At 39.9% G+C, this 22370-nt stretch overlaps 1 protein-coding gene across 1 annotated transcript in view; it reads right to left on the bottom strand.

Moving 5' to 3' along the window:
• Positions 1–930: 930 nt before the first annotated feature.
• hbp1 (HMG-box transcription factor 1) overlaps positions 931–22370 on the bottom strand; it is a 54760-nt gene continuing 33320 nt past the window's right edge. Inside the window, exons 9-11 of the mRNA XM_068004868.1 lie at positions 20103–20432; positions 8766–8907; positions 931–1868 (exon numbers count right to left, since the gene is read on the bottom strand). Of these exons, the coding sequence (XP_067860969.1) occupies positions 1851–1868; positions 8766–8907; positions 20103–20432 (490 nt within the window). The 3' untranslated portion in view covers positions 931–1850. The remainder of the gene's footprint in view (positions 1869–8765; positions 8908–20102; positions 20433–22370) is intronic.

Below are 22370 nucleotides of genomic sequence, written 5' to 3'. Positions count from 1 at the left end.
ACAGGAGAGGTGCTATATGGGCCAAATGATCTTTTCTTCATCTGTGTCCATTGTATCTTCTTGAAGTGTTTATCTCTGTGTTGACTTTTGCTTTTACCATCCACTCATGATAAAGTATTCCATCTAATAACTGCATGAAAAATTCCTTTGAACTGCCACCTTTACACTTCTATACTGATCAAAACAAATCTTTTGCTATTTACCCTCTCATACCTTTCAAACATTTTTACAGTTCTATTAGAACCCCTTTAGGGCTGTATTCACTGGAGTGGAGATGTTTAGTTTTTTTTAAAAGCCTCAACTATATCTTCGCATCCATGGTATCAGCCTGTTGCATCTACATTGCACCTTTTTCATAGTTCCAATATCCTTTCTATAATGAGATGCCTAAAACTACATTGTACAGGACATTAGGTTGTAGTACTGATTAACTTTCACTTCCTTGGTTTTGTATTCCATTACTTTGATTCAATATATATAAAATGTGCTCAAGTTTTATTAATGGTATCTTCTCCATAGAATGCTATCTACATATTTCTAGTAAATTATGAAAGGTATGGTCTAGTTTTTAGTATTTGTGGGTATTAGTCTCTGCACGGCTTTCACTTGCCTCATCCACAGAAGAATTTAGTATTTTAAAAGGTCTGTGAAACAACTACTCAGTAGGTTTCTTGCAAATATTCAAACCTTGAATCCTTAACCACAATCATTTTTAGCTCTTGGTGTATTTTGGAACAGCCCAATTTTTAAGTCTAAATGTACATATTCAACATTAGAAGTTTACCTTCTGAAAAAAATCAGTACATAGTCAGAGATCACTATTTGGATCCTGCCTCCTGACATACAGAAGTTAGTAACTATATATCAGTAATGGCAATTATATACATGTAATTTATTGTGAACAGCTTTATGAAGAAAAACAACTAGACATTCAACACTTTACAAATTTATTTGAACTTGAATACAATAAAAATAGTTTGTATTTTTGTGCAAGAGTTCCTGTGGGACAACAGCCTGTATAAAGACATAAATTTACTTGAGTTAAAGCAGTTGCATAAATGTTGATCTGTGACTGTGTAATATCAACACTGTGCGGCATAAATGCCATTCCATGAGAATGTCACATTGCATGAGTCATTTTCATATGCTTGTTTTTCATAATGTTGCAAGAAACATTAAAGTGCAAGAGTTTTAGCACAATGGCAAAATTACAGCCCAAGTGCTTGTTGTGCCCCAATTTCTGAATACAAGCCTCGAGTTTTATGGCAACTTTAGTTGGCTAAAACACCACAAAGTAAATTTGGGAGTATCCCTGCTACATATACTAATTCCCCCACCTTTTGCAAATAAAGTTAATTGAATTAAAATTGTGCAATATAGTGAGTGATACAAATCATGATACAACAGCAGTTATACAGAATTTTAAACTTTACCCATTTACATTCTTAAAAATAGACATCTTTATATACCTACTTTCCTCCCTTACCTTAGCACCACAGGATTTTTAGTACAAAGTTTTCAAGCCTAAAAGCTATATTTACCTGAAATAACCTTTGACTGAACTTTGGAAGAACAAAGAATTATGGCCATTTACAATACAATAGTTTTAGGAAAGTCAGATAAAGATTAAATGCTTTGATTTACAACACTCAATATCAGCCATTTATATAAAAAGCAAACTATACTTATTTTATTACAGTTGTCTAAATATAGATTTATCACACAAAAGAAATCTCAAATTCAAACTGAAAGATAGATACACTGAGTCTTTTGCTCACTTGCATCCAGTTTTCTAAAATTCATTCCAAATGGTGAAAGTCAAGGATAAAGTGGGTTTCAAAAGCTTCTAGTTACTGCTGCTGAGAACCCTGTTTTAAAAGAATAAAAAAATCAATATGGTAAGTTTGATTATTCTAAAGAAAAATCAGTATCTTTACATGGAGTGAAAAATGTTTTTTTTAGACCTTTACCTCATTTAGTAAGCTATGTACTAATATAGGGGGAGGTTTTACAAATCAGTGCAACAGGAGCACATTGAGGGAACATGGGCATGAAGGTCAGCACACCCACTATTAATTTAACAGAAAAATCATATGGAGCCTGCTGATCATGTTCTATATATAGTGCAGTTGAACAAAGCTCTGTACTGGTGCCCTAATTTGAAAAATCTACCCCACGGCGTCTTAATTACATTACCTGAGGAGCACTGTAGCCGAGAACAATTTATTGGAGCATGCTAAAGAACATTGGGGGGGGGGGGGGGGGGAGTGGAGGCAGACCAAGCAAGAGAGAAAAAAAGGAATAAAATAGATAGATGGAAAGGAGGCAGACACACACAAGGCTTTTAGAAACAAAGGGAATTGATGAATCAAAGGAATTTGGGGAGGGAGATCCAAAGAACAGGCTTTAAGAATGGCTGCTGATGATGGAGTACAAGGAGGAGGGAATAAGATATAAACCCATGCAATCTCAGTACTGTAGCCAGGATAAAAGCCAAATTGTAGTGTGATAGTTGGAGAATGGAAGGGCTGAGATGATAAGGCACATTGATAATGCCAGCAAGCATTAGATTGAAGAGGAGAACTTGTGTGGACAAGAGTCAAGCAGGTGCTGGGTTTCATTGACATCACTGATTTTTATAACATAGGAACAGGAGTAGGCCATTTGAGATCATGGCTGATCTGTGACCTAACTGGGCTGATAAGTGACAGGTAACATTCACCCCAGACAAGTGCCAGCCAATGACCATCTCCAACAAGAGAGAATCTAACCACCTCCCCTTGACATTCATCAGCATTACCATCGCCGAATCCCCCACCATCAACATCCTGTGGGTCACCACTGACCAGAAACTTATCTGGACTAGCCACATAAATACTGTGGCTACAAGAGCAGGTCAGAGGCTGGGTATTCTGCGGCGAGTGACTCACCTCCTGACTCCCCAAAGCCTTTCCACCATCTTCAAGGCACAAATCAGGAGTGCGATGGAATATTCTCCACTTGGCTGGATGAGTACAGCTCCAACAACACTCAAGAAGCTCGCCACCATCCAGGACAAAGCAGCCCACTTGATTGACACCCCATCCACCACCCTAAACATTAATTCCCTTCACCACGGGCGCACCGTGGCTGCAGTGTGTACCATCCAGAGGATGCACTGCAGCAACTTGCCAAGGCTGCTTCAAAAGCATCGCCCAAACCCATAAAATCTATCACCTAGAAGGACAAGGAAATATATCGCCGTTCCTTCGTCGTCGCTGGGTCAAAATCCTGGAACTTCCTACCTAATAGCACTGTGGGAGAACCTTCACCACACGGACTGCAGCGGTTCAACACCACCTTCGAGGGCAATTAGGGATGGGCAATAAATGCTGGCCTTGCCAACAACACGCACATCCCATGAACGAATAAAAAAATATATACCCACTGTAGCCCCATATCCCTTAACACATTTGGTTAATAAAAATCTATCAACCTCAGATTTTAAATTAACAACTGAGCTAGCATCAACTGCCATTTGCAGGAGTTCCAAACTTCTACCACCCTTCGCATGTAGAAGCATTTCTTAACTTCACTCCTGGTTCTAATTTTTAGGCTATGTGCCCTAGTCCTAGACTCCCCAACCAGTGGAAATAGAGATCTCTCTATCCACCCTATCAGTTCCCCTTAATATCTTGAAAACTTGGATCAGATCACCCCTTAAATCTTCTGAATTCCAGGGAATACAACCCTAGTTTGTGTAATCTCTCCTCGTAATTTAACCCTTGAAGTACAGGTATCAATCTAGTATCTACGCAGCACTCCCCTCAAGGCCAATATATCCTTCCTAAGGTGTGGTGCACAGAACTGAACACAGTACCCCAGATGTGGTCTAACCTGGGCTTTGTATAGCTGCAGCATAACTTCTACCCCCTTGCATTCTAGTCCTCTGGATATAAAGGCCAGGATTCCATTAACCTTTTTGATTATTTTCTGTACCTGTCTATGCCATCTTGCATGCACTCCAACTCCTCTGCCCAAATGCTGCTCACCTATCACAACCTGTGGCAACCCTCAGCACAATGATTTTAAAATCATTGTCTTCAAATCCCTCCAGAGTCTTGCCTTCTTCCTACCTCTGCAACCTCCTCCAGTTCTCCATACTTACACTTTTCACTCTTCCAACTCTGATCTATGATGTGTTCACATTCCCTCATCACTGTACCATCAGTGGCAAAGTCTTCAGCCATCTTGCCTCCACACTCTGGCACTCCCTAAACCCCTTTTGTCTTGCCACTCCCCACCTTCAAAATCCTCTAAAATCTAACCCTTCAACTACATTTTCAATTACACTCCCCAACTGTGAAGTGCCTTGGAGCATTTTGCTACATTAAAAACACTATATAATTCCAAGTGTTGATGTTTCTGGAATAGTAAGAGGGTTTGGCATAGAAGAGGGCAAGGAAAATTGTTTGAGATGATCAAGCCATTTGCAGAGGTGGACAACCATGCAATTTCTACTGAAATATGCAGCCATTGGACTTCAAGAACGCAGAGGTAAAAGTTCATGAGGGATGCGAAGGATCACTGGCAGTCAGAGGACTCGGAAGAATTTGGTGTGGATGAGGGTGCCAAAGGTGGACACAATGGAGTTGTTGAAAGTTCAACAAAGACAACAATATTGTACCAGGTGGAAGGCCAGAGGAAGAGGAGTTAGAATTGAGAAGATGCTGATGAGGGAACAGGGGAGGCATTTTTCCAGAGTTTGAAATCGACGGTAACGCGGATGGAGACAAGCAGGGAGATGGAGAAGTGATTAGAGATGGCTTTGTGAGTAATTAAGACCTCAGATGGTGAGGCCTCGTCACTACTCAAGATCAAGGGGTGGCTGTGGGTGAGAAGGTCGAGGGCAGTTGGACGAATTGGGAGCAGCAGGAGAGTTGAAGTCACCAAGTATTTACCTAGTACGAAGGGTAAGTGAGGAAAGAAAGATTATTGTGTGAATTATTGAAGTGATTCCTATTTAAAAATCTCTAGTTCTAGCATTCACGTGCAATAGTTTTTTTTAAACTTTACAAAGTCAATATATAAAAGTTCAGTAAAAGTAGTAATGTCATCTCGAAATTGACTGGCACAGTAGCTGCAAAAGTATCTACTTTTTCCATGTTTAGTGGATAACTGGCAAAGTCTATTCTCTAGACACAGTACACTAGAGTGCTTTTGGCTTTTTAGTATAATTATAATAATGATACATTCCAAAAATGTGGGATATAGGTAGACATATCCACAACAAATAAAAATGTTTGTGCAGGTATTCACTAAGCATGCACAATGTAATCAACATTGGTTTATACATTCAGTCATTGGTTAATTATCTGTATAAATGTTGGAAAAAAGCCAGCTTAATACTTAAAGCAAAAAAACTAATTATAATTTTTCATAACTTGGGACCATAATGTTAACAAAACATGAACCCATTTATATTAAAGGAAAACTTAATCCAGAAAGACAGAACTTTTATACTTAGAGAATTGAAAAAATAGTTGGCTTATATTGGATATCTCTGATAAATCTTGTAGATTCAATACACTGCTTTTATGGGCAACGACAAGGGTTCACAGGATAGTTTCATGTTCCCTTATATTTAGGTCCATTACACCTTCTTCACTAGTTTCCTCAAAACCTATCACTTCCTTCTTGAGGTTTTATGTCCTCAAACTCGGTTCTAGCAAAATTTTCTAATTTAAAACCTAGGAGGTTACTCCACTACTGGAGGTGTGGAGATGGGAGATCTCTGGCCACCAGTCTGCCCCAACCTACATTCTGTCCCAAATCCCTGGGATGGGGTCATCTGCATTCAGGGGGCAGGAACTGCACCATTTATGACACTCCCTGTCGGAAACCTGAGATTTTGTAAAGGCACCTTGCCACTACAGTGGAAAGAGGGGTGTAGACAAAGATGGTAATTTTAAAAACAAAATACCAAGCACAATTTCACAGTTGCCACATCCCCAACAAAAGTATTGTAGGTCCTGTCTCCTCCTAGATGATATCGCAGGAATACAAGTACACCATCATGCAGGCATAAAGTACGTAGGCAGCTGACAAGGCGGCACTCCTGGCAGGTGATGTCATCCCACCAGCCCCACCTCCTCTTCTGATATCAGCATGGAAGTAGGGGTGGGTGTGGAGAGAAGCATCTTCCCCACCACGGTCAGAATTTTTTAACATTACAAAAAAGGGGCAAAAACCTAGCTAAACCAGATTCTGTCCACCCTAAACCTTTACTTGTAATCAGGTAAAGAAATGGTTTCATTACAACTCCTTCAACTAGCAAAATAGCAGAAAATAATGATAGCCAAGCAATACTACTTACTCCTATAGCGGATATTCTGATTCTTATAAAGCATGCTGTTTTCCACTGTCACATCGTGCCAATAACAGTTAATGGTCAGTGGGTCCAATCTGTCATGTTACCATCTGTGGCTAAAAACCTCTGGGGTGTTTTATTGTAACATTTCTTCTGATTGAGTGGATTTACACTGTTTTTGAACTTCAACAAAAGTCTGAGAGTCTCACAAGCCCTGCTTGGATGCTGATTTCCCAGTAATTCAGATTACTAAAATTGTCACGTAAGTTTTGCATTCAGGAATATATCGTTCCAGCAAACAGCCATATTAGTGAGTTTGAGAGGTTCAAGAGTCAGGACTGCAAAGATCAAACTGTTTCATAGCAACTAGTAACAAGCAGTAGTGCTGCCAGGAAAGTAGTCTTTGGACATATGTAGCAATGTTGGAGGGAACGGTTTCAGCTGTGATTTTTATGGTATCCTTACCATAAGTTTGGAGTGAGAAAGCAGTCAGCTAAGAGGTTTGAAGTGGTAAAGTCCTTTGGTTTACAGTGAGGGATCCTGGAAGGGGTGTCAAGATCTGAGCAGCTGTTCAACTGGCATATGAATCCTTGAATCAGTCCTTAAGTGAATAGACTGCATGATGCTCCCTTTCCTAAACAGTAATCATGTATGAGAAAAATACTGCCTGGCATGCAGCATTATAGTTTCATACATACTGGGTACTAGTTGCAGACTGCTGGACATTAAGGCACTTTACACTTAGGTAGCAGTAAGTATACACAGTAGCCAGCCAGTTAGGAACCTGCATATACTATGAAGCAACATCTGAACTTAATAGTGGTGGTAAATTGACAATCAGTAGTTAGTTGAAAATAATCAGATTCACCAAGTAAACAAGCAAAAATAGGATACCTGGCCATAACAAATGACTGTGGCATCAGACAATGGTAGTGTAAAAGGCAGAAAATGGAGACCAAAATGAAAACACAAAGATGGCCACATACTCAAACAATCTACTAAATACAGAAATGTTTTACTTGACATTAAATTTCACTACCATATGAAACAATTAAAAACCCACAGGAATCTAGAATATGAAACTGGACAAAAAATAAGAAACAGAGACTGGGGGAGTTGCTAAGTAGAATCCTGCAGGGATCAGTGCTTGGACCCCACTGTTTCTGATCAACAAAAATGACCTGGATACTGAAACCAAATGCAAGCTTGCACACTTGTTGGCAGCTGGGAACAGTTGTGCAAGCTACACCCTAGGAAACAGGCTGTGGGACTTGAGGGAAAAAAATAATGGAGCAGTGAGAAATGTGTACATCCTCATCGAAGAAAAAAAAAATTATACCCCAGAGACAAAGCATCTGGGAACTGCTGTAAAAGCATCTAAGCAGCAAAGTAATAAGAGGTAGGGTTTGGACCCTGGAATTTAATTAAATGGAAAAGTTTTTTTTTCTTTTTCCATTTAGTGCTGTGATGGAGCAGAGATACTTGATGCCATGGAAGCCAGATTTGACTTTGTGGTCAGGGTTTGCTACATTATTGAGTTACTAATCTCAACAATGCTACTGTGCAGAAGCCAAGTACTTTCCCCTCAAGGGAGAGCTAAGAATAGAGACCAAGTAATCACTTGTCCAATTTTGCAAATCTGAATGTAGATGGTTCAAGAATTGCATTGGCAGAGGCGCAATAGGATGCAAGACTGCAAAGTTGTTGCAAGACCTGGGAAGATAATGAACAAGTAATTTTTTTTAAAGTTCTTCCCTCACCATAAGAAAAGTTGGGAGGGGGGGAAAGAGGAGGAAGATCCTCTATCCCTTTTGTGAAGACTGTTTATTCTCACTGAAGATACAGAGCTTCACAAAACAAGGTATGCTGGGATAGCCCCTTTGCCCTACCCAGTCTTACCTTGTAACAGAATGTTAGGGAAACTATGACCTTCTCAGACAGAAGACCCTGAGGGACAGAGATGACAGTGCCATGAGCAGATCCATGTACATATAAATATGTGATTAGCAGCCCAAATGTTTAGGCTCTCTTCAACTCTCAAAAGGAAATCTTGTCTGATGAAGTTGAGATGAACCACCTTCCCCCGCACCTCCACCGCTTTCCTCTTTCTCTCTTCCCCCTCCCCCCAGAAAACAAGGCATTCAAAATTAAAAATCAGTAGTGACGAATTAAACCAATGTTGCTTGGTCACCTTAAACATCTGCAAAAGTGACTTCAGTGTCAACATGAAGAATGCCAACTTATTTCTGTACTTTAGCAATCAAGATCTCAATCAGGATGCTAAGCGTAATTCTGGATACGCCTTTCCCAACCATTATCTCCATGAATTTCAAATGTAATTGGTTACCATTATGAAACACAGTAATATAAATAACATAGAACAAAAGTTAGAATACAGACTGTTTTAGATACTCACAGAGTTGCTTCGCTTCCTTTTCCAGCAGTCTGGATTAAGGCGCTTTTGTTCCTCTGCGAGAGCCTTGGCTTCCAATGTATAAATTCTCCTCTCTTCATTTTTCATCATTTTCCACCTGTCACCTAAAATTACACTGATGGCCCTGCAACATATACATAACAAGTGCATCACTGGACCAAGATCTTAGATTCAACAAATACCTAATTTATAATATTTGTCTGATTATATATGAAATCTGATTTTGCTAGTTTCTAGTACCACAAAATTATCAATATTCAGTGAATAGCTATATTCTTCATGCAATTTACAAATTGGACTGTAATTCTTTATCCACTACCTGATAAATTAAGAGCCACAATGTAATCTTAGTTGAGCAAGCAGTATTTACCGTAACTGCCAAAATGATGCATTTTTCAAGTTTTGGGTTTGGCATCTTTAAGACCATTATCGTGTGGAGCACAGTGTTAAAACAATGATTTCCAATCTGAGGGACACATTCTAAATCCATCAATTGTTATCATTCTAACTCATAAAAACCTGTTCTCAATCTTACTGTTAAATGAATACTAGAGCTGGAAATCTGGGACAGGACCACTCACCCTGCAGTAATCTATATTTTGACATCCAATCACCAGAGTAGTATTGATGGCTGCTATAGACCAATAAGTTCATCCCTTTTTTTTTTATTAACTGCCATTACATTTTTCCTCCTATCACATGGTGAAAAAACATAACAGTCCTGTTCTTAACTGCCTTCTCCTGCTGACATGATGAAAATGCAATAGGTTCCCCAGATCACGTCAGTAGATTACCCAGAACGCCAAGAAGGAACCCTTTAAAAATCCACTCAACTCCTCTGTCTGCCAAACTACTGCCCCCTCTGCAACCACCATTTCCTGTCCAACTTTCTTTAAGGTGCTGTCATCTCCCAAATCTGTGCTCATCTTTCTCACAACTCCCTGTTTGAACCTCTCCGATCAAGCTTCCGCCACTGCCACAGCACTGAAACAGCCCTAAGCAAAGTCACGAATAACATTCTTTGTGACTTGGATGCACAATCCCACATCTTCTCTGGAGCCTTTGACATAGTCGACCACACCATATTCATGGACCAATCCATTCATATTTTTGAAGGATGAATCGTACAAGTTTGCTCAAATCTCACACTGGGCTCTATTGTCCAGCTTTGTGGGACTGCCTTAGCTTGGTTTCATTCTTATGTAGCCAAAGCATCTCCAGCAGTGGCTTCTCATCTCGTCCCCGTAACATTACCTCAAGAATCCATCCTTGTTCCCCTCATCAACATACTGCCACTTGGCATCATCTGCAGGCATGGTGTCAACTTTCACATGTACGTTGACAACATCCCGCTCTATCACTCCACCACCTTCCTGTGCCCCTCCACTGCCGCTGTGTTGTTAGACTGTTTGTCAGACATCCAGTCTTGGATAAGCTGCAATTTCCTTCAGTTAAACACTTGGAAGATCGAAATCATCGTCTTCATCCCCCGCCACAAATGCAGTACCCTGGTCAGCATTCCATCCCCTTCTCTGGCTTTCGTCTCAGGTTAAACCAGACTATTTGCAACCATTGCATCCTATTCAAACCCAAGCTGAGATTCCGACCGCATATCCTCTCCACCTCAAAGATAGCCCACTTCCACCTTCATTACATCGCCTGCCTCTGCCCATCTGCTACCAAAACCATCATCTATGCCGTTGTCAGCTCCAGACTCAACTATTCCAATGCCAAAATGCAGCACCCACTTATCTGAGCTGAGCTCAAGTTCAGGTACATTTTTGATTGTGAAATACTGTAATATGTACTGAGTAAAAGGCAGTAATCTCATCGAGGGGTCCAGATGGTATCAAACTGTGAAAGCAAAGTTGGAGGAATCCATGCCACAAATGAAATTACAGACTCAAAGTAACTAAAAAAAAAGGCCTAATATTCTACATAATGTCATTTTATTTCATTCTGCCTCAGACTTGTTTGAATAGCAGGGTAGATATCAGTCAATGTAGTCCAGTGTGTCAACATCGTATAGAAGGGATTAATAACTGACATAGTATAGTAGGTACAGCACAGGAGGGGGGCATTTGGCCCATCGTGCCTGTGCCGGCTCTATGAAAGAGCGATTCAATCAATCCCATTCCCCTGCTCTTTCCCCATAGCCCTGTAAATTTTTTCCCTTCAAGTATTTTAATTCCCTTTTGAAAGTTACTATTGAATCTGCTTCCACCATCCTTTCAGGCAGTGCATTCCAGATCGTTAAAGCTCAATGTGTAAAAGAAATGTTTCCTCATGTCGACTCTGGCTCTTTTGCCGGTCACCTTAAATCTGTGTCCTCTGGTCACCAATCCTTTGCCACTGGAAACAGTTTCTCCTTATTCACTATCAAAACTGATGATCTATCAAATCTCCTCTTAACCTTCTCTGTTCTAAGGAGAACAACCCCAGCTTCTCCAGTCTCTCCACATAACTGAAGTCCCTTATCCCTAGACCATTCTAGTAAATCTCTTCTGCACCCTCTCCAAGGCCTCAGCATCCTTCCTAAAGCGTGGCGCCCAGAATTGAACACACTACTCCAGCTGAGGCCTAACCAGTGTTTCGTAAAGGTTTAGCTTAACTTCCTTGCTTTTGTACTCTATACCTCTATTAATAAAGCCCAGGATCCCATATGCTTTTTTTTAAAAAACAACCTTCTCAACTCTGCAAACTTTGAAATTATACCATCTATACCCTAGTTCAGATCATTAATATATATCAAAAAGAACAGTGGTCCTAATACTGACTCCTGCGGAACACCACTGTATACTTCCCTTCGGTCTAAAAAAAAACATTCACCATTACTCTCTGCTTTCTGTCCCTAAGCCAATTTTGTATCTACGCTGCCACAGTTCCTTTAAGCACAGTTAGTTTGTTCAGTGGCACTCTATAACCGATTACCAGGAAATAAACCAGTAGAGATAATAATACATTAATGATTTTTGCTAATCTGTTACAATGCATTAATAAACTGTGAAAGTCATCTTCAAAGAAACTGAGCACCATAGCAGCATAACAATAACCCTTCCCCCAAAACAAGCACAATCATATTTTATTGAAAAGGACAGATAACCAGGGGTGAATTCAAGGCCACTCTCCAAATCTGGGATGCAGAAGTCAATCATTTCAACTCAACCTTCATTCTCATTGCTTATGGCATCTGAACCCTTAACACTACCCTTCCAATTGCTGCGGTATCCACTACTTGCTCTGTACTAAACGGGCTCGTATTTTTTCAAGCTACCATTCAACAATTACAATCCTAGAATTGTTGAATACAACAATATAAGAAAAAAAGCCTCAGCAATCTAACTAAGTTACAATACCATGGCTGTTTAGGAGGCATGGTTAGTAAGTTTGCAGATGACACCAAGATTGGTGGCATTGTGGACAGTGAAGAAGGTTATCTGGGATTGCAACGGGATCTTGATCAATTGGGCCAGTGGGCCGATGAATGGCAGATGGAGTTTAATTTAGATAAATGTGAGGTGATGCATTTTGGTAGATCGAATCGGGCCAGGACCTACTCCGTTAATGGTAGGGCGTTGGGGAGAGTTATAGAACAAAGAGATCTAGGAGTACAGATTCATAGCTCCTTGAAAGTGGAGTCACAGGTGGATAGGGTGGTGAAGAAGGCATTCAGCATGCTTGGTTTCATTGGTCAGAACATTGAATGCAGGAGTTGGGATGTCTTGTTGAAGTTGTACAGGGCATTGGTGAGGCCACACTTGGAGTACTGTGTACAGTTCTGGTCACCCTATTATAGAAAGGATATTATTAAACTAGAAAGAGTGCAGAAAAGATTTACTAGGATGCTACCGGGACTTGATGGTTTGACTTACAGGGAGAGGTTAGACAGACTGGGACTTTTTTCCCTGGAGAGTAGGAGGTTAAGGGGTGATCTTATAGAAGTCTATAAAATAATGAGGGGCATAGATAAGGTCGATAGTCAAAATCTTTTCCCAAAGGTAGGGGAGTCTATAACGAGGGGGCATAGATTTAAGGTGAGAGGGGAGAGATACAAAAGGGTCCAGAGGGGCAATTTTTTCACTCAAAGGGTGGTGAGTGTCTGGAACGAGCTGCCAGAGGCAGTAGTAGAGGCGGGTACAATTTTGTCTTTTAAAAAGCATTTGGACAGTTACATGGGTAAGATGGGTATAGAGGGATATGGGCCAAGTGCAGGCAATTGGGACTAGCTTAGTGGTATAAACTGGGCGACATGGACATGTTGGGCCGAAGGGCCTGTTTCCATGTTGTAACTTCTATGATTCTATGTTAATACAGTAGTTATTCGGAATGTAAAAATGGCTCTCTAATGACCTCTGGTGGTATGGCAACAATTGTGTTGGAAGTTCTATATAAATGGTTGGAAAGCTTGATGTGACTTGTTTGTAATATAAGCATGTTAGAAATCATAAATGTCTAATGTCAGAGCTACTGAGTTTATGATATCAGGGCAGATTACCTATTCGGGAAGGTTCTTCATTCTTTGAATTAAATGCATTCTCCACACATCGTAGGAGTACAGGCCAGCTTGATGTTTTCTGGGGAAAATCACATGCTGAGCATGTTACAGACAGACAATGCTGCATGCTGTCTCCTACTTCGAAGTCATGTACAAACCCCAAGTATCTGCACCACTGCGCCAGTTCATTTTGGCCTAAAACTATGTCTTTAACATTAACCCACATAAAACTACATCTCTAACGTGGCAGGGACAGATGAGTGGAATTATGGTCAGTGGGAAGCGCATGTCATTTGAAGAATGAAAGACACCCTTCTAGGCGGTGTTTCTTCAGCACCCAGTGCTCACCTGTGTTCAGCAACACCAAACTAAGTGCCGCAAAGTCATCAACCTGAACCGTAAACCCTACCTTCCTCTCTCCACAGATGATGCCTGACCGGCTGAGTGTTTCCAGAACTCTCTCATTTTATACCAAACAGGGTGTGGCTGGATTTCTTAGATTTACTGTGCTTCTCTATTGTCTTGTAAATACAGGGAAACATCGTACAGCTGTTCCTTACAGTTATGTTTCATGAATCCAAAGCAAATTGGGCAAGTTGCAGTATCATGCTTAGGTGTTTTATACTCCTGTGAACATGAGCAGTTGTGAATTGACTATTGCATTTTTCACAGCATTTGAAGTTTTTTGTCGATGTTGGTAGAGATATAATGCTACAACTATGGAGGTATTTTGTTTTTATTTTAGGGTTAGACCCAAAGGATGTACCGTATGATCGTGGGCCAGCTTGGAGCATACTCTATACTAAATGTAAAATTCCAAATTGCCTCTTAGCCCCTTGTATGCTAATGTTCATTTGTTTCTTCCTGCTTTATTAACTAACCGCATGCTTGATACTTTGTCTAATCTAGCCTATTTCTGTTGAAAAATAGTTTGGTGATGAGAGATCCAATGCAAGGAACAAAGAACTTTTAGCTAGCAAATAAGAAACTGGCACACGTTCTGGAGCTTTATACAATAAGGAGTAAACCACTTGGAGCACCACTTTTTCACAACATCATAACACCTTCATGTGCATGCTCCGTACATGGTTTCCCCAAAAACTAGATCAGGCTATCCTTCTACAACATGCAGAGAATGAATAATACATTTTGTACTTAATTACTCAGTTACAATGAAAAATACCAGTGACCATACACTTTTACACACTTTTTCCCCCCAGATGTAAAAAGTGGCAATCGTTACCACTTGAGAAAACTTAAATCGCAAAAAGAGTGTAAACGGTCTCAAACAACAAAATTATAATTGTAAACAATTTTACAACACCAAGTTATAGTCCAGCAATTTTATTTTAAATTCACAAGCTTTCGGAGATTTCCTCCTTCCTCAGGCAAATGTTTGCCTGAGGAAGGAGGAAATCTCCGAAAGCTTGTGAATTTAAAATAAAATTGCTGGACTATAACTTGGTGTTGTAAAATTGTTTACAATTGTCAACCCCAGTCCATCACCGGCATCTCCACATCATCAACAAAATTATAAGCACATTCATATTTTTCTTTTGTGCTTCCAGTCATTCCTTTGCTTCAATTACCATTTAGGTGTCTGCCTTGACTCAGAGATAGCACTCTCGCCTGAGTCCAAAGGTCATGTGCTGAAGTCCCACTCCAGAGACTTGAGCATGTAATCTGGGCACTGAGGGAGTGCTGCACTATTGGAGATGCCGTCTTTCAGCTGAGACGTTAAACCGAGGCCCCATTTGTCCTCTTAGGTGGACGTAAAAGATCCCACGGCATTATTTGAAAAAGAGCAGCGGAGCACTCCCAGTGCCCTGGCCAACATTTATCCCTCAACCAACAGCTTAAACAGAAGATCTGGTCATTTATTTCACTGCTGTTTGTGGGACACAGAATGGCTGCCATGTTTCCTTCATTATAACAGTGACTACACTTCACAAGTACTTCTCTGGCTGTAAAGTGCTTTGGGACGTCCTGTGGTTGTGATAAGAACTTGCATTTATTATAGAGCCTATCTTAAAAATGTGAAGAATGCCTACTCGAAGGTAAAACTTTGAATTAGTGAGTCATTTTCCCTCACATGGAGACCTACTATTGAGTTTTCATTCAGACCTAAGATTCTCCAAATATCCCCTTCAATGATTACATTATGCAATTTGAAGAGCTGTTACTAAAAGTTATTGAGTTAAATCAGTTGATTTTACTTTAAAAAGATCCAGTGACTCATACTATATTAATTAAGTCCTTAAAAAAAGTTGAGCACTCAATCTTTAGCAGCTCCAGTTGAGTGAAGATCTGAAATAGCCAGTCTCCACAGAAGAATGAATGACTTGCTGGGAATATCTTACAAAGCACACATTCAACCTATCTTTAAAGTTGCAATTTTTCAAATAAAGATGAAGCTTGCATATTATGAAGAAGTTATGTTTTGCAAACATATAAAATATGAACGATAATTTAGCTGAAAACCACAGAACCTCCCTTTACTGCATTTTATAAGAATCTCTCTTTAGCCAATATGAGTCTTTCCGACCAAAGAAATTATTTCAAACCCTTGGTACCATGTTTCCTATTATCAACAATAAGAAATTCACAGTTGCATATTTTCTCAGGATATACGGATTTTTCAAGTCCCTGCATCTTTCTGCTCTGTTGTCATTTTAAAAAAATATTCCAGGTACTTTAATCTTTTTACAACCAAACCCAGCCGCTACCTGATTTAAGAGACTGATAGTTTATATTAATACAGTGAAGAGTACCAGATCAATGCCAAAAATCTAATCCATGCCTTGATACCTGAAGGATTGATTTCTAAAATGATCTTCTTGCCAACCTTCCTGCCTCCACCATTCACAAACTCATTATTTTAGAACCCCAGAACCAGAGTCCTCTCCCACACACCCATCCTTGCCAAGTTCCACCTTTGCACTGTGACCCAGCAGCTTGACTTCAAAATCCTTGTCCTTGTTTTGAATCCCATCAAAGCAAGCAATCTTCTACAGCAAATGATCATTCACTCCTTTATCTCAGGCCTATAGTTTGCCCCTGGTTATTCTGCACCACATCAGAGGCTGATTTGTTGCTCACTTTGCTTCTGCACTCTGGAATCCTCAGCAAAACCCCTCTGCCTTATTACCGCGCTCCTTAATTTCAAAACCCACCTCTAACTTTATTATCCTCCCCCACTTGATCAGTGCCCACTTATTTCCTTGTAGAATGCTCAGAGATTCTACATGAAAAGTGCTACATAAATGCAATCAATTATTTCAGCCTTTTAGTGATTTTTTCCTGTCTGTTGTGACAAAATCTACTACAAAAGGTGGCAAATCTTGCTCTAGGTGGAAGCCATCTAGAGAAGAATGATAAATCCAGCCCCTTAGTTGAATGACGAGATCCTCAGACAGAGTCCATGGGATCAGTTTGGAAGTGCAGCTCTACATAAAATCCAACAACCACTCTTGTTTCCGTTAAGGGCTGAGAACATCACTTCTGCTTTCCCAGACTTTATTCATGACATTACAACAGTGATTACACTTCAAAAGTACTTTATTGGCTGCAAAACACTTTGTGATGTCCTGCAGTCATGAAAGGCACTATATAAATGCAAGTTTGTTCTTTCTTTCCATAAAACCTTCATACAAGTGGAAATGCAGAGAAACAATACAGGAATCTGTCCAAAGAAAGGAAACATTGTTGAGAACTCAGGACCAGTTCCTGATACATTTATAACTAGAATAGGAAGGCCGTGACTTCCAAATAAAGAGCTCAACTGTGGGGCTGCACAAACATCTAAGTCAAGGAGCCAGATTGGGACGCTCCACTCACAGGGTGTTGAGGTGAGAACATTACCAGTTACGAATCTGGAGGGTGCTAATACATGTTTCTCTTTGTTAGTTATGAAATAAACAGTGATGTCACCTAGCTATAGAACACAAACTAGTTCCAGATGAAGTCTTCAAAGTCTTGAATCCAAAGGCCATGGGGCCAAATTGTCCTATAAGTGGGCTCCCGATCCTGGCAGAAAACTATTAGTCACAAGATTAGATAATGAAGTTGGCTGTAGCTTGCAGCGAAAGAAAATTTAGCTAGGAACCACTAATGAAAAGTACAGTATTGTACTGAATTGGATTAAAGAATGGGTGGTTGAAAAAAAGTAACATGTCCAAGAGAACGAGTCAGTTGTTAGCTGTGTGCTGCATGGACGAGCATTGGGACCACTACTATTTATCATATTTATAAATGACTACGGCTGCCTTTTGCTTTGCATCAATGCTACAATTGTAATGTAACTGCAGCCTAAATTTGCAGATTGCACCAAAATGAGAGCAGTGACAAATGATAAAAATCAGTGTACACAAATTCAAAAGGATGTGGATATGCTGGGTTTATGGACAGAAAGGTGGAAAATGCAGTTTAGTGTAAAGTTAAGAGAGGTGCAATATGCACTCAGTAGGAAGCAGCACAGCAGGAAAGAAATCTGGGAATATTGATGGCCAGATTAGGAACATGATCAGCCAGTGTTCCTAGGTTGTAAAGAAAGCAAAGAAGATGTAGGGTGGCAAAGCAAAGGGTACAACATATAAAGAGGCCTCAGTGGCAGCACATCTGGGTTACCATCAGATTTGGTCCCCAATTTGAAAGGGATATCATGTTATTGGAGAGGGCTCAGCAAAAGGCTGAGATTAATACCAAAATGTAGGACTGAGCTACATAGATCAATTGCCCATACAAAGACTTTACTCCCTTGAAAAGAACTAAGGGGAGACTAGGTAGAACTTTTTGAGATTATATGAAGGGGTTGGCCTTCAGAATTCTCCCCGATTAGAATTCCAAAAAAACAGAAGGTATATATTTAGGACAAGGAGAAGTAAAGAGAAAATTTAGGTACATTGTGTTTTAGCAAAAACAAGATCAATGTGTGAAGTAGACTGCAGTGCAAGTGGTTGAACCGGTAAACATTAGGGCAGGGATGCCCAAGGGGGCAGAGATCGCCAAGTTCTAGCAATGCAACCCACCTAAGTCCTGGCAACTCAGTCCTATTGTTTTTAAACTTTATTTGCTAGTTTGTCCTGTCTGAATTTTGTGGGCCTGGAGATTTGAAAAGGACTGTTATTAGTGCTGATGACTCATTGGTAGATAAATTCTAACACCGAACACCGAAGAACAATTCGCATCAGCAACTTGAGACACATCCAAATTAATGGAAATGTGGATTATACTTTATATGCCTCTTCTGAGGCTCCATGGTTCATGTGTAAGCGGCCCAGAAAAACAATAAGCTATGATGCTTTAGAGGTTTCAAAAAGTAAATTGACGACACCCTGGCAGCTGAAGACATTTACGGTCACTAAATTTTTATAAATGATAGAGAAATCAAACAGAAAAGGACAGGCTAGATGATCCAATGGTCTTGCCTAAAATAAGTTACTTGATGCACCTGTTTCAAGTGTAAAATAGGTAAACGCTTGTCCACATCACAGGTGTTGGAGCAATCTCAAAGTGTCTGGAATCCAGTTGTCTTGAGGTGCCAAAGACAAAATCTGAAGAAAGGAACACAATTGTGTTTCCCCACAAATGACAAGACTGTGAACCACAATCTGCAGCATTAGGAACCATACTGGTATAGAATGATAACGCCCATGATAGTCTGAAACTAAATACCTATGAACACAAGGTCATATGGTAAAGGCTCCAAGTTGGAATTTTCATAAATTTACTGTTTGAAAGCATTGAGTGCTTCCTGAATTCATGTTCTGAACGGTGCAAAGGTAAGGGAGATGTGACTGAGGTTTTAATATTGACATCCCCTACCAAGCTGCTGCTCTTACAGTGGAAGCTGGCATCCCATCATAATCAATTGGCTCCAAGATATTGACAGATTCACCAAGTACTCTTGATATATTCATGGAACTCATGTGTGCTGAGAGTGTCTGCCAATCCAAGCAATACTACTGAAGTATAATTATCCAACACATTCAAGGTAACACACATTACTAACAATACTAAGTAGCCCCTTACTCAACAGCACTGAAATAGGAGTATTCACCATTTTGAGAAGCAGTGGTGCAAATCACTTAGATGTGCACTTCAATGTTTTAACACTGAGAATCAATGGAACAGAACTGGATAATGCACAAGGTCAGAAAGCAGAAACTCTTCATGGATCTCAGCATTTAGGATGCAAACTCCGTGGACTTGAAAGCCACTTTGTAGGTTACCCAATCCTAAAAGAACCCAACACCTTTGTGTACGCCCGATGGTTGATTCATAAGGATAATATTGAATTAAATGGCTCCTGGTGCAATGGAATGCTGCCCCAACAGTAGTCATCCTCGCCAGGCCCTTGGAGAAAGCTTGATAAAGATGGGACATCTCATGTTTTGAAGGGGGGCAGGAAACAAGAGAAAAAGAGGAAGAGGAGGATATAGAAAAACACAGAACCCCTACCCCCCGCCCAAAACCAGGAATGCTGCAAGTAATAGAAAATACAATCCTTTACTACTTCTTAGCCTTCTTGACCAATTTTTTTGTAAATTGTGGTACCTCAAAAATATCTTAGAAAGTTACCTATATGAATATTAAAAATCTAATAATTGGAAAAGCTATATAGCAATCCCCTCTCTCTCCTCTTCTCCCCCACCCCCCACAATAAACAAAGAGACTGCTATAGCAAGAATGTATCCGGATACAAAAAATAAGCTGTGCTTTGTAGAAATTAGACAAATAATTAATGCATCAATTTCTTATGAGACTATTTGACTCTATTTTATCAAATCTACTAGTTTTATAATTAAAATCTATTTATTACCAACCTGTTATCCTTTCCTGGGTACATCTGAGTGTATTCAACCCTATACTTTTTGGCAAAGAGCATGAAGGCATTCATTGGTCTCTTGCACTTGTTATTTGTGGGAGAAGTGGTGCTCAATGTGCTTGCGGTCCCTGAGGTTAGACTTTTACTGGATTTATTATAAGAATTACAAGGCAGGTGTGATGATCCAGAAGGCATGGAGCCCGTGATCCATTCTGATTTCTCAAAGTCTGGACTGTTGGTACTTCCACTTGTCTGGGATGCACGACGCTGGCGAGCCATACTGCTCAGTACATAAACAGCAGAGGAATCCAGTGGTGTAAAATCATAGCTGTAATATAGAGTGCAAAGTAGTAACATTTTTACCAAATTCAAAATTAATTATTTCAAAAAAAAACTTAGCTGTGTTAAAGTAGAACGTTTGGCTGGAAAAATAAGTATCTAATAGGAATTTTTCCACTGGGCTGACATGCATTGGCTGAATTGGCTTGAATAACTGCATATTTACATGTTAAAAATCTTGCATCTGGACACACTTCTTTTCTACAAAATCTTTCTTCTTAGTCACATTTTTCTCACCTTTATGAATTCTTATGTCCACATTAATAATGGAACTTCCCAAGTAAACTTGTCACACTGGAACTACACCTGAACACCAGTGATGATGCTGTAGCATCTCAGTTTTGTATTCCAGCATTGCAGAATCAAACATTAAATTATGGGAGGGTGGAAGAAGAGGTGTAAGGGAACATAAGATCAGAGGGAATTAAAACCATCGCACTAAAGTACTGATTTGCCTTATGTGCAGTTATTTCCAGAATAACTGATATCAGTAGGGAAACGCTCAAATGGAATGCTATTTTACGTTGGTCTGACAAGTTGTGATAAACATTCTTTAGTGCCAAAACTGTCTTACCATCAGCACACCTTTAAAGAAATTCTTACAAGGAATAATGATTAATTTAACATCTCTATTGTGTTTTCTCCTTCATTTCTTGTTTTAAAATAGCGATAATTCAACCAAGGGAATAGAATTTAATAACATATTCTGTAGTTACACTAGAACCATTTATACAGTGCTATGAGCAGGGTCATGCAGCCATACTGTCTATTTGTAACAGTGAGGGGAGGGGGTAGCAGGTCTACACACTTGCACAAAGGAATATTTGCCCCATTATAAATTCCTATGTCCATATTTATTATGAAAACTACTTGTGTAAACTTGTCACACTATAATTATATCCTCCTACCAGCTTTGCATCAACCAGCTTATTAACCTCTACTGCAGAGAAACTCCAATGCTCCAATCAAATCTATCTCTTTGCCTGCATACTGCCAATAACATTTTCTACTAACAGAAAAAGTTGATGAGACAGTCAACAAAGGCAAATCGTGTTTAACTAACTTGATTGAGCTTTTTGATGAGGTAACAATGAGGGTTGATGAGGGCAATGCAGTTGATGTTGTGTACATGGACTTTCAAAAGGCATTTGATAAAGTGCCACATAATAAGCTTGACAGCAAAATTGAAGCCATGGAATAAAAGGAGCAGTGGCAGCATGGATACGAAATTGACTAAGTGACAGGAAACAGAGTAGTGATGAACGGTTGTTTATCGGACAGGAGGAAGGTGTACAGTGATGTTCCCCAGGGGTCGGTACTAGAACCACTGCTTTTTTTGATATATATTAATGACTTGGACTTGGGAATATAAGGCACAATTTCAAGATTTGAAGATGACACAAAACTTGGAAGTGTAGTAAACAGTGAGGAGGATAGTGATAGGCTTCAAAAGGACTAAGACAGGCTGGTGGAATGAATGGACACATGGCAGTTAAAATTTAATGCAGAGAAGTGGGAAGTGATACATTTTGGCAGGAAGAACAAGGAGAGGCAATATAAACTAAATGGTACAATTCTAAAGTGGGTGCAAGAACAGAGAAACCTGGGGATATATGTGCACAAATCTTTGAAGGTGGCAGGACAGGTTGAGAAAGCAGTTAAAAAAGCATACAGGGCCTTGGGCTTTATAAACCTCATTATAGCCTTGGTCCAAACATGGACAAAAGAGCTGAATTCCAGAGGTGAGGTGAGAGTGACTGCCTTTGACATCAAGGCAGCACGAGTGTGTAGCACCAAGGAGCTCTAGTAAAATTGAAGTCAATGGGAATCAGGGGGAAAACTCTCCAGTGGCTGGAGTCATATCTAGCACAAAGGAAGATGGTAGTGGTTGTTGCAGGTCTATCATCTCAGCCCCAGGACATTGCTG

This window comes from Heptranchias perlo, chromosome 24 (genome assembly GCF_035084215.1).
Source record: "Heptranchias perlo isolate sHepPer1 chromosome 24, sHepPer1.hap1, whole genome shotgun sequence".
Taxonomy (NCBI): domain Eukaryota; kingdom Metazoa; phylum Chordata; class Chondrichthyes; order Hexanchiformes; family Hexanchidae; genus Heptranchias; species Heptranchias perlo.
This window is presented reverse-complemented; position numbering and strand designations above follow the sequence as displayed.